A 16,147-nucleotide genomic window follows, 5' to 3' on the forward strand; every position below is an offset into this window, starting at 1 on the left:
GCCGGTAATGGGATATAATCAAAGGTGTTGAGTCAAGACACAGCATTTACTGGAGCCATCTCTAATGAGTTTTGTGTATTTAGTCTGCCTGATTAGTAATCTGCTAAAGATTAGCCCAGCATCTGATTGGCACTTTGGAATCCTCCCAGATATATGTAAATTAGATGACAAGGCGGAATTTTGGGATTTATTCTTTTGTGTTCCAGTAACTAGAGTTCCCACCGAGTCCTAAATTAACTTTACTTAACATTGAAAACTTGCTGATGGACTAAATATGCTGCTTCGCCTACTGACGAGAGCTTTGCTTACAGTGCACTATTGCATTGACCATTGTTTTTGCCAAAACAACTCCAGGAAGGAACCTTAAAAAAAAAAAAAAATGCTTACACATTAATTTGAAAACGGCAAGGATGGCTGTTTTTCTGTTTTCAAGAGTGTCTTAACAGTGAAACCAAATTTTATATCTGGGAACAATGTAATTTAAACTTAAATAAAACATGCCTGTCACTTCTATTTTGGCACAATCGATATTTAATTATTTCCCAAGATGCGAGACTAACTGACTAACACCTGTAATTTATTTAATAAGAAATATAATGAAAGTAATATAGTAATAAAAACAATAACAATATTCTTACCTGGACAAATAATCTCTGATTTCTACATTCTAAAATAAAACTGAGCATTATTATTATTATTATTATTATTATTATTATTATTTGTTTATTTAGCAGACGCCTTTATCCAAGGCGACTTACAGAGACTAGGGTGTGTGAACTATGCATCAGCTGCAGAGTCACTTACAACAACGTCTCACCCGAAAGACGGAGCACAAGGAGGTTAAGTGACTTGCTCAGGGTCACACAATGAGTCAGTGGCTGAGGTGGGATTTGAACCAGGGACCTCCTGGTTACAAGCCCTTTTCTTTACCCATTGGACCACACATCTGTGAAATACAGTACCCAAAATCAAAGAGGTAATTAGGTTGAATGTGGCTTGCAATCCTAGATCCATTAAATGAATAAAGAACAGATAAACAGTATATTGAGTACATTGAGGGCAGGGGTATCTAATCTGTTCTTGGTGAATATCATCCACTTTTGGTTGCTTATTTTCCATCAAACACTCTCATTCACTTGAGATCTGCCAGCAGCTAATGATCCTCATTACTGTTTTAACTGTCCAGCCTTACAGCTGAACCTTATCCATTTACTTATCAAATTAATGACAGGATGCCATTTGATGTGACAGTTTACAGTCAATCTTATCTAATGTGCCAATTTAGCACTAAAAACAGACCCTTGCTGAATGGCATGACAGATTCTCTATTATTTTAGCCTTATTTGTTTGCATCATATACTTAATTCACAGCCTCCTACTCCCCCAAAAAGCAATTTACCACCCTTATCTAACTAAATTATGTATAAAAACAGTTAACTCGCCAGTGCAGTTTAAAGGTTATCAGTTTGGATCCATGACCAGTATCAACTGCTAAGTGGGCAGGAAAACTCAGATAAGTTTTATTACATTAGAATTTGGATTTCATTAAAAACTAAAAAGGTAGCCTTGTTCCTCCTCACTGCCATTTTAATTTTACTGGCCCACTGCCTCAACACACAGATGCCTGTGGAAAAGAGCTCTGGTTAAAACATTACGCTATTCAAAATCTACATGTAGCTGTAGCTTGTCCACATGTCCTGTAGCTCAGAAACATGGCATTTTACTGGCTGTTGCACAACCACACAATTGTCACAAGAGTCCTTTTCTTACCACGTCAATTTCCTGTGACACTCTGCGTTTGCGTAGCTCCTCCATCCTCTCACATACGTCACTGAAGCAGGTGTTGTAATACTCAGAGTACTGCTGGGCCAGGTCATCAATGTTTCCCAATGAACCATCCTAGAGGGAGACAGCAGGATACAGCTGGTCAGCAGTCAGAAGATATTAAACTTTCCAATTGAAATCTGTTCAGTGGCAGAACACTTGGAAGGACTTTTTCCTAAAAATAAATTCAGACTAAACTGTTTAAGTTAGATGCACCAAATGTTCATAAAATAATTATTAAAATTGTACACTGGACACAGGTGCCAAATAAGAAGAATGCATTCAGCCTGCTGAATTACAAACCTTGCACACTTTAAATTTGGTATTTCATAAAATGTCCTTGTTACAAAGGCTTTGGATATAGAATGCAGTTAAGACTAACATTATATACTCATTATACACTGTACTGATCAACCAAACTATTGCCTTATAAGAAGAATATAAGAAAGTTTACAAACGAGAGGAGGCCATTCAGCCCATCTTGCTCGTTTGGTTGTTAGTAGCTTATTGACCCCAGAATCTCATCAAGCAGCTTTGTGAAGGATCCCAGGGTGTCAGCTTCAACAACATTACTGGGGAGTTGGTTCCAGACCCTCACAATTCTCTGTGTAAAAAAGTGCCTCCTATTTTCTGTTCTGAATGCCCCTTTGTCTCCATTACCACCTAAACAAACACAAGTAGACCTACAATTCCTTTACATTGCAACAATGAATAAGATTTGGGCAGGAGCTTTGACCATGACTCATTATAAATAGTTGGCAGAAGTGTACATTTTTTCTGCTAGGCCTGGCATTCACAAACCATGGCATCTTCCCTGCTGTGAAATCTGCTAACAAGAGGCACTCAATGATATAACTGCATTCCTGCATGAACTGCTCTGCACACACTCAGCAAAGCAGGATCGCCTGTCCTGATTTATAAGGTAAAATCCTGACGCTCATTTCCGAGAAATAAATATAAAACATTTCAGTTTATTTTGGTCACAATATGCAACTGTACAAAGTTCCTGTTGTTGCGCACTGTTACATGCCCAGGCACAGCCAGATGTGCTAAGTGTTTCCAGAAAACTTGAGATGTCAAAATATCTGGCACAAAGTGAAATGTATTGGTTTGGGTGGAACCTTGAGATATTACATATATTATTAAAAAAATGAATTCTGAATACACGTGTTGCTTTAACCATTCAAATCCCACAATACTGACCTCTTAAAGTTCCATACATGAAACATATAGAATGTGTGTCTCATGCCTTTGGTCAGGTCACATGCTAATGGTTTATCAATTGGCAACAAAACTACTGGGGGCAGCAGTGTGGAGTAGTGGATAGGGCTCTGGACTCTTGACCGGAGGGTCGTGGGTTCAAATCTCGGTGGGGACACTGCTGCTGTACCCTTGAGCAAGGTACTTTACCTAGATTGCTCCAGTAAAAACCCAACTGTATAAATGGGTAATTGTATGTAAAAATAATGTGATATCTTGTAACAATTGTAAGTCGCCCTGGATAAGGGCGTCAGCTAAGAAATAAATAATAAAGTATGAGTGCAGCTGTATGTGTCTACATATATGCTGAATTATCAACACAGAAAAAAGGCCACGAATCTTGGCATCTAAAAATAATCCCTCACCATATACAATCCTATTTGGGGACTCATGCAATATAAAAAAAATATCGCTTTACTTATTGTTACTATACTTATATTGTATTTAGCAAATGTATTAATCTGCCATTACTTCCAATGGCTCCACATTACAGTGCACCAAGAGGCCTGCTGGCAGCTGTTTGGTGATGCACAACTGTGAACAGTTGTCCCTTCTAATGGAAAGACTGCGTTTCTACTGCATTGTTTGTAAGGTTTCAAAAAGGGAGAAATTCACAAAGCCTTTTATTACAAAGTGCCATAGCACTATTTTTTTCTGAAAATAAAAATAAATGTTACAAAACTATATAAAAAACAACTTAATACTCATGAGACCTTGAACTAAACTGAGTTGTTTATTTCAAGTTTTGAAACTTCAATGGGTGTTTTTTTTTTTTTCCCCCAATGCTACATGTGGAGAAAATGGTTTTGTGAATTTCCCCTACAGCTGTCCCAACATTTTTATAAAAGTTCTCAGAAGTAGTCAGAGGCTCAGGGGTGTCTTCTCAAAAGTACCTGTAATAGCTTAAGATGCTATACAATGGGAGTTTTTCCATTCCTCAAGTACCGGGTAAGGGTTAAGTATATGTCAAACACACTGCTTGTTCAAAATTAACATGCCTACTGGAGATGGGTTGGGCCTAGACCACTTACTGGTTAACGTATCAAAAGCCAGGGGCATATGGTCAGTTCTCAGGGTGGATAGGTATTTAAAAACAACAGATAAACGGCTCTGAGGTTTGTACGTTTTACACCAACATTCATATTCTCTGAGCAGTATCTGAAGATTTTCAACACAAAGGTGTGACTGAGCTCTCCTATGAGTTCTTCAGAAAAACCCTGTAAAGATATAGGCCTATCTTTTATGGCATGTCAAATGCTTTATTTTCCATTTTATATCGTAGTTTTATACTGTAAAGCACTGTACCTATAACAATAATATATATATATATATATTATATATATATATATATATATATATATATAAAAAACAAGAGGGCCTGCAATACTTAAACGTTCCTAACAAAATTATGTGATTGGTTGTTTGTGCAACAACAAAAATGGCATGGTACAGGTTTCAATCATCCTCCCAACTGTCCTTTCTGATTTTATTATGACTCATAAATATTATGTCGTCGTGATTCTTGTTTTGTTGAGTTTAAATCATAAAAAAATGATTAAATAGAGACTCTCTGTAGCAACCAGCAGACTACACAATTTGCCATCATGCCTCAGCAAGTCAGGTATGAATAAAGTTTTTATATCTGAGCCTTGTACAGCTGTGGAAATCTAGTTTCTTTATCTGCTGAATAGTCGTCGACAAGATGTCACACCAGCCCTGTTGATGAAATACATGGCTAATTACTGGCAGTTTCCAGGGAACTATGCCAGCTATGAATGCAGGTGAGTTAATTAGCAAAACATTCCTGTAATTCAGCCTATGCCACATTGGAATATGAACTTACTAATACGAGTTCAACATGCAACACCCTTGAAAACCTCAAAAATCAGCCTAGGACATGTTTGGTGATTTGGAGCTCACAGATAACCAGGTTGTGGTTTTAAAGTTCAAGTTATAAAATCACTGATTTTTTAAAAAAAATTTAAACATATTTCAAAACCAAAAACCTGTAAAAACAGGAAACTGACTGGCTTTACATCATGTTTGTACAAACACATATTTGCTAAGAACTATTCATACTTCTTAATCTAGGAAAACATATTTCCTGAAGAGAACTGGATTAATTCCAGATTTTTTTTTTCCTTTAACACACTAATTTTATTAAATCATTTGTGTGAACAAACCATGGACATTCTTACAACAACAACTCACAAGCCAACCCCACTACTCCCATTATAAATCAATAGTCCTACTGAATGAAGTCCAGAAGCACACTAAACAATGCATGCTAAACAATTCTGTGCTTTAAGCATAGAGATCTATCAATCCAACTACGCTCATATGCATCTCTTGCCATGTAGCGTTTCCATAGGTATCTCCTCTCTCCAAGTGTGTGAGAGTATGTGTTGCTAACAGACCAATGTTAAAGTTTGGTTCCTTTCAACCAAAAAGTACACCCATCTCAATTGGTCTATGTAAGATCAATTGAAATCTGAACCACATCTATTTTCAGGGGTAGATTAGGGGTAGTACTTTTAAAAATGAAACATCTTGTAGTTTGCTTTTATAATGTGGGAAATAACATTTTGATCCAAGCGACTTAGTGACTTTGGAATTGTGCATTTCAATACTAAGTTTAGGTTACAGGTGTGCTCTTGTTCCACAGGTGATTCATTCAGCGCTTTCAAAGCCAGAATGTCTCAAATACCACTCTGTTGAAGACCAGTATTGATTTTCGCAGTCACTCTTTGCCTGGGTTTTGTATATGCCTATCAAACTTAATTTGCCACTCAAGTCCCAGGGCCCCCAGTGTGATCTTTTCAATTACATACATATTACCCTCCACTGTACTTACCATTAACCATACAAAAAAATTAATTTAAACACAAGGAGATTTAGTAACACCTGACTGCTTTCTTTGCTGGATCCAAAAGAACAATCAAGTGGGACTGATTTATATATATATATATATATATATATATATATATATATATATATTATATATATAAAACCTGTGTGTTAGTGTGTGTACTCTATTAAAACCTGCCCATAACTTAATAGCTTAGTATTGCTCCATAGAAGGCCAGCCATAAAGGTTGTGTTGAACCAAACATTCCTCCTTATTTTGATGTTTAAAGGAATACAATGGACAGTTGGTACAATAATGGAAACATGACAGACAATGCAGCTGTAACAGATGGCATATTCAACACTGGGGATAACAGTAAGTGAAGATATTTCACCAGTGCAGATTATCTGTCTGTCAGAAAGATAACTTGGATTTGCTTGGGGAGGCTAATCCATAATGTATATGCTGAACAATCATAAATGTGGCTGTCACTGTCACTTCCAACCTGCCAGTGTACCTCCGTGACAACATCCTGACCTGTCATTAGACAGCTGTGATCACCTGGTCAATAAGCTTGTGTTTTCTGTTCATTATTATTTTGTTGCAATTTTACCATATAAGAACAACAATACGTACAATGTCCTGTTGTTTCTAAAGAACTGTGTTAAAGTTTTAAAATGTAAGCTACACATAGTATATGTTCCATGTCAAGATTCCTGAGGGAATGTACACTAATGCCTAGATATTAAAATAATATTGAACCCAAGCCCCCTTGGTTACAGCCAAGGCACCCTGCCAGCTAAGCTATGTGAGGATAGAGAATGTAATCCAAGTAACTGCATTTCACTGATTTTTTTTTTTTTTTTTTTTTATTAAACAATAAACCATGTTACATTTTAATTTGTGGCTACAAAGGATTATAAAGAAAACCCTTCAGTGCACCTGATGTACCCTATCTGGGCCTTAATACAGTGAATTACTGCTTCTGCACTCCCACTGTTTCCTGAGTATGTGCTTCTACATGACTGAAAAATGCCAACAGTTGCCAGTGGCCTGCATCCAGTTTGACTTATAAATCTCCACCATGAGAACAGTCAGTTTCCTGTAGCTGCTCTGCTAACACATTTTGTTCAATAAAATAACCCCCTTCTCTAGTGAAATTACCGTGGCCAACTGTTGGGATGGAATGTGGAGGTGCTGACTGCAGCCCACCCTTTTTAGGAAGGTTTCCTGAGGAAATCCACTATGTTGTAAAAGAAAAGGGCGCCACAGACGGGATGGAAACTTGGACGTTGTCCATCCCACAGCGCTGAGTTTACTGCCTGGCCTTCCATAAACAGGGAGTTTTGCATCCTGTGAAAACATTGCTTTTAAAATATGGAACCAAGTGCTATTTAAAAATCAAACTCTTACTTATTTGGTGTCCTAAATAACACTATACTACTCCTGGCAGGGAATTACACCACTGCTTTTCTTTTCAAATGTCTTTCAAGATTTGATACAACCACATCCAATGAGGCACTGGAGAGGGCTCTGTTCCCACTACATTTTTGGTGAACTTTCACAGTTTGTTGATTTCATTTGTATTTTATGTTCAATTCCAGTTTCCAATAGGGTAATGGTAAAATTGGAAAAAGTTTCACAATTCCACACACAATATTCAAAAGTAAGCAATCTAATAACTACAGCAGCTTACTGAAATTACTGATAATACTTGCATTACGTTAGGTAGATTTGTATACTAACAGCATGTTACATTTTACAATCACAATTAAATTTGGTTAAATTTCATCAAAATTACCATTTTCAACCACCTTTACACAAGTTCTGATAATGTAGTGCAGGAGTTACACAGCTCTCCTTCTCAAATCACAAATAGAGTTCTACTTGAGCAGGAATGATATGTCTTGGTTCTATTAAATAGTTAAATAACCTGCCAAAATATTTTAGTTTAAAAAGAAGTCAGGTACCAACTTGAGGTCCAGTTAGCAGCAGTCATGCTTGGGCCTCTTGTTCAGCAATAGCAAAGAGCGCAATCATAGTGCCTCCGTCTTGCATTCTAGGGCTTCACTATATATAAGGAACAGCATTGTTCTTTGATGGATATGTATTGCCAGGGGGGAGAGCAAAGGTGAGCTGCCCCTGTATATCTGCAGTGTGTTGCAGGCACCACGCTGGGAGTCCCAAGGCATTCGGGAGTGTCAGTGGGGAGGCAAGAATCTGAAAATTGCTCCCAGCAACAGGTAATTAACAGACATTCATTCTCAGGACCGGCTATCTAGCGCACTGTATGGAATGACTGCCACCAAGCAATCTACAAGGGATTAGCATCACTTAAACTATAGATATACAAGTATATATTTTTGATTAATACGTTTCTTTTTTTTTTTTTGCTGATGTGGCAGTTTAAACAGTAAATAACTTGCATTGTCATAAAACTTGAAACTGTGTTACAGGCTACGTTACTGTGGTCAGTTAGGGTCTGAATTCTCCACGAAAAGGCTCAGGAAGATAGCAATTAAACATATTTTTTTTAAAACAGATACTAGAAAAGAATTCAAATTTACACAAAAGATTACATAAAGTAAACTATTTGGATCTAGAAAAAACGTTTTGATCAAATTTAATAAGCTAGTTTAAAAGGTTAAAAAATGTGTGTGTACGCAAAGGAGATGCTCAACATTGTTTTTTTGAATTTCACAAGGTTCTTTAACATAATTCTGTCTGGTGTCAGTGCGCTGGAGACCAAAAGTCTGGTTTCTCCACCAGTGACTGTACTGTTCACACCCTAAATGCTACTTAATAGCAAAATTACAAACCTTACCGTGACATGCAAAGTTTATGTTGGTTGTTATTCTAGTTTGCCTTCTTGCACTGAAGAAGCACCTGTGTCCACCTGTAGCCACATCAAGCATTAGCGTGAATCTTATCCCAGTGTTGCACATGTGGCTTATATTTTCCAAATTTGGAATCACTAATACTTTTGCTGCAGACCTATGAAAGACATTTTTTGTATTGTGTTTTAATTCACTGAATCATTTAATAGCCCACACCCTGTCTCTAAAGTATACTGTATAATACAGTTAATGGGCAGCACAAAAAGCAATCATTTTCTATAGCTCAGTAAACAACAACAGCCTTTGAAATGTGACCATCAGCTTTTTAAACAGGGTTTCTGACGCTGCTTTCCTGCCAAAAGCCTTGAACTGAACTGTGTCCAACCTTTCATGCTTTAATATTTCAAAAGCACTATGTTCAAAGCATTCCGAATACAATACACCTTGTAGGCATTCTTTTGTGCTATAATGTTGGTATATTATACATTTTCTTAACCCACTGTCTTCATCACTTCATCACTGTCTGCAGCATATAGTACATTAACGTCCAAAGAAATGTGAAATTATCTTTTGAAATGCCAGTTACAGACATCTGTTTAACTCTGTCTGAATATGCACAAACCAAAGCCCAGACACACATTTCCTCCTGCATCTAAATCTGGCTGTTCAAAATTATACTGTCGTTTATAAAATGAGAAACTAAATTTCCCACCCAGAATCTCAACATAAGCAGTGATAAATAGGTTCACAATATACTTTTCAGTAAGCATTCCTTTAAAGCCACCTCATTTAGAGTATTTGTTACAGTTTTGTGTACAAACTGTGTTTATCAGTAACAGATCATCGATAAGATGAGTACCCTGTTAAGAGGAACCAAGCTATCTGGTCCCTGAAGACCAACAAAAACAAACAAGTTTTACTTTCAAGTCTAGTTTATACTGGACTGCATTTACAATAATATAAGGGGGGAATTAATATTATTCACAACTGTTTGAAATTACAAATGCCTATGTGGTATCCTCAACTCAAAACATCCTTTGTAATAAAATCTGTCACGCACATAATGGATAAATGAAAACAAACTGTTTACAAGGCAGCAATGTTAATTAGGACCATTCCTTCTGAGGAGTGGTTGATACTGCAGATACAAATGGGCTTTTGAAGACCAACAGCAGCAGCAGCAAAAGAAAACCTTGCTCTATTAAAATACAATTCACAACAAAATGTATCAAGTACTAAGTACAAAAATCGTTATGCATACAGTACTATCTTGCCTAATTAAGAGAAGGTAGGGGTCATTTTATGTTGTTGATTTATTGAAAGGAATACAGTACACAGAGGCACACAGTATTTGTGTTCATTTGCAGATTACACAACTTGAACCACATTAAAAAAAAAACTGAAAAAGGTAAAGTACACTACATAAGTCCTTGTTTGAACAACTCAGTGTTGGAGTTTAGCAAACACACACAGCTGCTTACTGTATGCACTGCACTAAACACATGTGCACATACTCAAATTCAAACCAAACTGCGCAGCAGATCTACTGTGTCAACAGTGGCGACCAATCATAATCCATATATTTAAAAACGGATCCGTCTTCTTTAGTTTTGGAGTCACAAATAACAAACAAAGAAAAAAGCATTGGCTTAGTAATTTACTTTGATGAGATTTTATTAGGGCGGAGGAATTTCCTATTTTATTGTACTACATGGAAATGTAGAAACATAACAACCACACAGAGCTCTTACATCATTGCTGAGAAATTAATATAGTTTTCTTGTACTGAAAACAAGGTGCTTTAGAAAATACTCTTTTTAAACAGTGTGAACTACATCCAACTTAAACAGGATACAGAAGCAGTGCTTTTTTATATGATACTATACACTGAATAGGGCTGCTACGATTAAATCGAAAATCGATTTTTCAATCGATTCCATTCCTCATTATATACATCGATATATAAACACTGGATAATTGATTCAATAAATTATATTTTTGTAACGCGCATAGTTAATAACATTATTTAAGTTTATCAACAAAACTGCACGGAACGCCCTGCCTTGCTATTTACAGTATTTCTGCCAGGCAAGCAGTCGGTGTGCTCTTCTTTTCCTGCTTGTGTTAGCTAGCATCTGATTTGCTGGTTCCATCCTGACAACCAACGAATCCGTTTTGAAAATGCTGTGTAAGTACGCGCCCTCTGTGTATTCGATATAAACAAAAAGTGCATCTTAAATACTTACAAACAAGCACTAGTCCTATAGTTCTATGTCAGCATAAAAACCATTAGAAAGACAACAACAATCATAGAGCAAAAAATAAGTCAAACTAAACTCATCACAGCCACGATCAGTCAGTATTCCAAAACAAGGACAACAAAACACAAATATATAGTCTAGCGAAGTGCGTGTTTTTATGAATGTGTCAATTATAGTTATCAAATGTATTTTTGACAGAAATAGAAAGTCTTTGATAAAGTTTTATGTTTTTTTTAATAATCAGTTTTATTAAAAACATAATAGTACTCACTGGAACTTAATCCGGTTCGACGGTTCCAAAGCAGAAACTGGGTACCCGGTTTCAAAGGAATCGGTTTGCGCATCTCTAGATAAAACATTTTTATGCCGGTACTCCTACAGTACCCAGAGATGCCAATTTATGAAAGCAGAAAATAGTAGCATGTGCCGAGCAAAGCGAGGCAGAATTTATTTATTTATTTTTTAAGCCAGTGGCTGCTAGCCCCTAGAAATTAAACGGTTCTTAGGCTCTGAAGCCAATGACCTAATTTCTGCTGTTCAATCTATAATTTTGGTAATTGTAAAACACATGGCATTTAGAAATTAAAAAAAATAATAAAATAAAAATATTTATACAAAAATATGTTAGTAATGAAGAGTGTTTTAGGATCTCGTAAATGCTATCAAACCTGAACTGAAATATTCAACTGCAAAACTTTATAAAAATAACTATCAAAATAACAACCTAAAGAAATATTTAACATGTTTTTCATTTACATTTTTACTACTCTGCAACTATCAAAACACAAAATGCTGCATAGTATCCAATAATTAATTATTTTTTTAAAGCAAGTTAAACCTCAAGCCATTTGCATAAACATACAGTAATGGGGAGTTTTATTCTAGATGAAATAAGCAACACCTGGATTTTTTAGAAGGATTTTACAGTATAACAGAATCTACCTGGATTACATCAACTACTTATTTCTAGTGGTAATATACACCCACCCCTCGTTATATTGCCCCTCGTTATATTGCCCCTCGTTATATTGCCCCTCGCTATACTGCGGATTCTGATATATCGCGGTCCTGGAGTTGGCTCACCATTTTTACACAGTCAAACTGCACATACCTCTGATATTATTCACCGCATTAGACCATCGATCATTTAGTGGTTGAATTTGCTGGGAGATCAAACGTCCTCAGAACATCCACGTGAACAAGAAACACAAGCAGGAAAAAGTAAACGATTACTTTCCCCAGGTGCACTCTACTGTAACAAAAGTTAGTCACTGATTAAAAAAAAAAAAAAAACTTGATTTGCTCATGTAATTTTGTTTAGCTATGCTGGTGCAGTATGTAATGTACATATTACTTTTACCGCTTGCCATGTAGCATACAGCGATTGCCCGTTTTCTTTATCTGTAAACAATAAAGTGCATTTAAATGCTTATTACAGTTACACTCTATCTGTCTTTTTCAATGTGTTTCTCGATGTATGGCTGGGAGTGGTTGTACAGTATTTGTTATTAGCCTATTTGTTTTTCTACGGGTCTCTCGCTATATCGCGGCCCTCAATATACAGCAGATGTATATTGGACCCTGACACCCGCGATATATCGAGTGGGTGTTGTAATTCCTTAATATTATAAAATGCTCTAACAAATCCATCTGTGGCTCAACCTGGCTGGGTATAGGTTGATCCAATCAACCACTTAGTTTTTTATAGAATTACCTCAGAATTTATAGTTGATAAGTAGAACGTCAATATTTTTATTGCATCTCCTCAAAACTAGATACCTGTAGATTTAGTTAAAACTAGAGTAGTTACAGAATCTAAAGTAATGCATTTTCAATGTGGAAATTGCACAATAATCACGACAGTTAGCGAACAATAATAATGTTGCTCCTCAGGTATTTGAACACAAACTTGTAAGTGGAACTGAGGGAAAGTTTTTCCTTCGATATTGTCTAAGCATAAAATTGGGCTTTTAAGGACAAGCATTCAATTTAAATAAACATTTCTGTATCTCACGTAAAATGACATTCATAAGTAAAAAATGACCAGCATCTACTGATCTGTTTCATGTGATTAATAATTATCATTTTATTTTTAAACTCTATAATTTTCCACAGAAATGCGCTACAACAAACATAAAAACAGATGACAAATCGCACAACTTCAAAAGGCCATTAATCAAATTATTTATTTCTTCAATGGATTTAACTACTCACACATTTTACTGAAATACTTTTACAATACTATTTCCAAAACACGACTACATAGCACAAAACACCCCTCTCTGGGTATACTTTGGAGAATATAGACAAAAAGAAAATAAAAAAATGTCTAAAACTGAACAAACAGAAACATCAAATGATATTACTCTGAATCACATTCCCAGTATGGATAGGTTCAGGTTCATCTTAAACTCAACCTCTCCAAGTCAGACCTCCTTTTCTTTTCCCCCCCCTCTTCCTTCCCCACCGCTGATCTCTCTATCTCTATTCCTCTTGAATCCACCACCCTCTCTCCCTCCTCATCCACCAAGAACCTGGGTATCACCTTCGACCCCTCCCTCTCTCACTCTCAGCACATCTCTACTCTTGCACGCTCCTGTTGCTTCTTCCTCAGCAACATACGCAGAATTCACCCCTCCTCACTGACTACTTCACGCAGCATCTAGTTCAGGCCCTGATACTGTCCAGCCTTGACTACAACTCCCTCCTGGCCAGCCTACCTGCCATCCATCCGCTCCAGTTCATCCAAAACTCTGCTACTCGCCTTGTCTTTTCCCTTCCTCATTTCTCCCACACTACACCACTGCTCTGCTGTCTGTCCTGGCTCCCTATCACTGCTTGCATCCAATTCAAAACTCTTGTACTTGCCTATCGCTGTCTTGACCTTTCTGCTACCTCCTATCTCCAGACTATCATTTCTCTCTACACCGCCTCGCTCCCTCCACCACTGGCAGATTAGCTGTCCCTCTGCTTCCAGAGCCTGCTCCTTCTCCACCCTTGCCCCTCAGTGGTGGAACGACACTACCCACAGATATCACTGCTCAGTCCCTGACCACCTTCCGGAGCCTCCACAAGACACACCTGTTCAGACAGCATCTGTAAACCTCACAACTCTCAACTATACTGGACTATATGGCACCCAATTGTACAAGTATTCTACTACTGCTTTTAATTATAACAACTTCCTGTAGCTTGTACTTTACTTTACTCTTATAGGTATCCGTATGAACATTTTTTATAACTGCTCTTATTGAAATCATTCACATCCAATTAATGTACTTACTACATGCTCATACTGGACTTTACTCGTATAAGCAAATATTTTTAATATAAGTTAACTGCTCTTAGTCGAACCCACTCTTACATGTAATTATTTATTGTACACTCTATTTTTTACTCTTATTTGAATTTGATCTTTTGCTACTGATTTTATTGCACTTTACAACTGCTCTTATCTGTAATGTGATATTTTGTACTGTGGTATTTTGTAACAATTGTAAGTCGCCTTGGATAAGGGTGTCTGCTAAGAAATAAATAATAATAATAATAATGCCAGTCCATAACTGGTAACTCCAGGTGTGATTATGTATCAGTGAAAACAGTGTTATTGACTCATTATTTCTTGAAATAAAACAGCTCATAAGCATTACTCATTTGAGTATCTGCTATCTAGAGATGCTGTCTTGAGGCCATTAAAAAGATTAGCCCCTAAAGCAGTGGTACACAACTCTGGTCCTGGAAGGCCGGTGTCCCTGCAGGTTTTTATTCCAACTGCACCCTAAAGTACTTTATTGGACCTTATTAGAAGCTTAATTGGTCCAATTAACTAATTTAGGGTATGGTTAGAACAAAAACAGGGAGGGACACTGGCCCTCCATGACCTGAGTTGTGCACCACTGCCCTAAAGGTTTAACCGAACAAAGTGAACAAAAGAGTGACGTTCAGTAAAATGCCTGAAGCACAAGGATTAGGTTACAAAATTCAATACCATTCCCAATTCAGACATTATTGGTCGTGCTTGTATATTGTATGCTAAAGCATTACACCCTCCATATACTGTAATCTTAATGTATCTATAAAATATAGCCTTTTTGTATGAGTACCTCTAACTACAGTATTTCCAGTATGGGTAACTCCATTTTAAAGTGTTTTTTAGTGATAACTGTCAGAATAGCAGACAAAGTTGACCAACTAAAGTAGTAAAATACCTGTTTTCCCCGAACACACAAACATTGGATTTGAAAGAAGTAATTACCATTATTCAATTATAATCAAATCTACAAACAGACTCTGGTTACCTTTATTATCCAGAATCCTCCATCGATCTTTACAGACCTTAGTAGTAGCCCATCACAGCCTACCACCACACAAATTCTTCTACAAATCCTAGTTATTTTTTACTGTTAACTATACATCTGGCCTCTCAGTCATAGGAAGCATCAGAAGGGCCACCTAAAATGAAATGCTGCATCCTAAAGAAGGCCCATTCCATTAAAATATAATGTTTGTTACACTTATAAGTCATCAATATCCAGCAGGGGTGCAAATTTGGAGCTATGGCGTACCTCATATAGCACCAGCAACATTAAATTCATGTGCCAGTTTTTTATTCCTTAGCAACCACAGATGATGATAGTTTCTTATTGGTTCTGGACTACTCACATGGTCTGCCCACACTCATCCACATACACAGGAGAGAAAGTGTGTGTTATGTGAAAAACTGATCGGGGCTTGATTACGGAAGGAGCTGATAATTTAGCACCAGTAGGCTCTCTAAATAAAACAGTTTATCACCAATTTTCAAAATGATATGCACCCCTAAATACTACTGGCAAGACTTTGAGGCCTTCATGATCAAACTCCTGTGTATTAGGCCTGGCCAATCACCACAAAAATCACTGACTTTAATGAAACAAACATCCCATGTTCATGGAATAAACCTTAAAGATTATACAAATAATGTATAGTGATAACTGCAAAATTAATTCCCCATTAACTTTTACAGCTAAAATATCAAAGTCTTATTTTATAGGGGTGATTATTTAAACATGTCCACAGGCCATTTCACTCCACATTTAACAGGTAAAATGATATAATGAAGTACTTCAAGTTTAATT

General features: G+C 36.7%; 1 protein-coding gene across 7 annotated transcripts in view; it reads right to left on the bottom strand.

The window, feature by feature from the left end:
* The window catches only part of LOC117402243 (SAM and SH3 domain-containing protein 1-like), a 373,068-nt gene that overhangs the window by 63,498 nt on the left and 293,423 nt on the right, over window positions 1–16,147 (bottom strand). For all 7 annotated transcript variants that reach the window (XM_059024110.1, XM_059024109.1, XM_059024113.1 and 4 more), the window contains exon 2: window positions 1,771–1,899. In XM_059024110.1, the coding sequence (XP_058880093.1) occupies window positions 1,771–1,899 (129 nt within the window). The remainder of the gene's footprint in view (window positions 1–1,770; window positions 1,900–16,147) is intronic.

This window comes from Acipenser ruthenus, chromosome 5, assembly GCF_902713425.1.
Source record: "Acipenser ruthenus chromosome 5, fAciRut3.2 maternal haplotype, whole genome shotgun sequence".
Classification (NCBI taxonomy): domain Eukaryota; kingdom Metazoa; phylum Chordata; class Actinopteri; order Acipenseriformes; family Acipenseridae; genus Acipenser; species Acipenser ruthenus.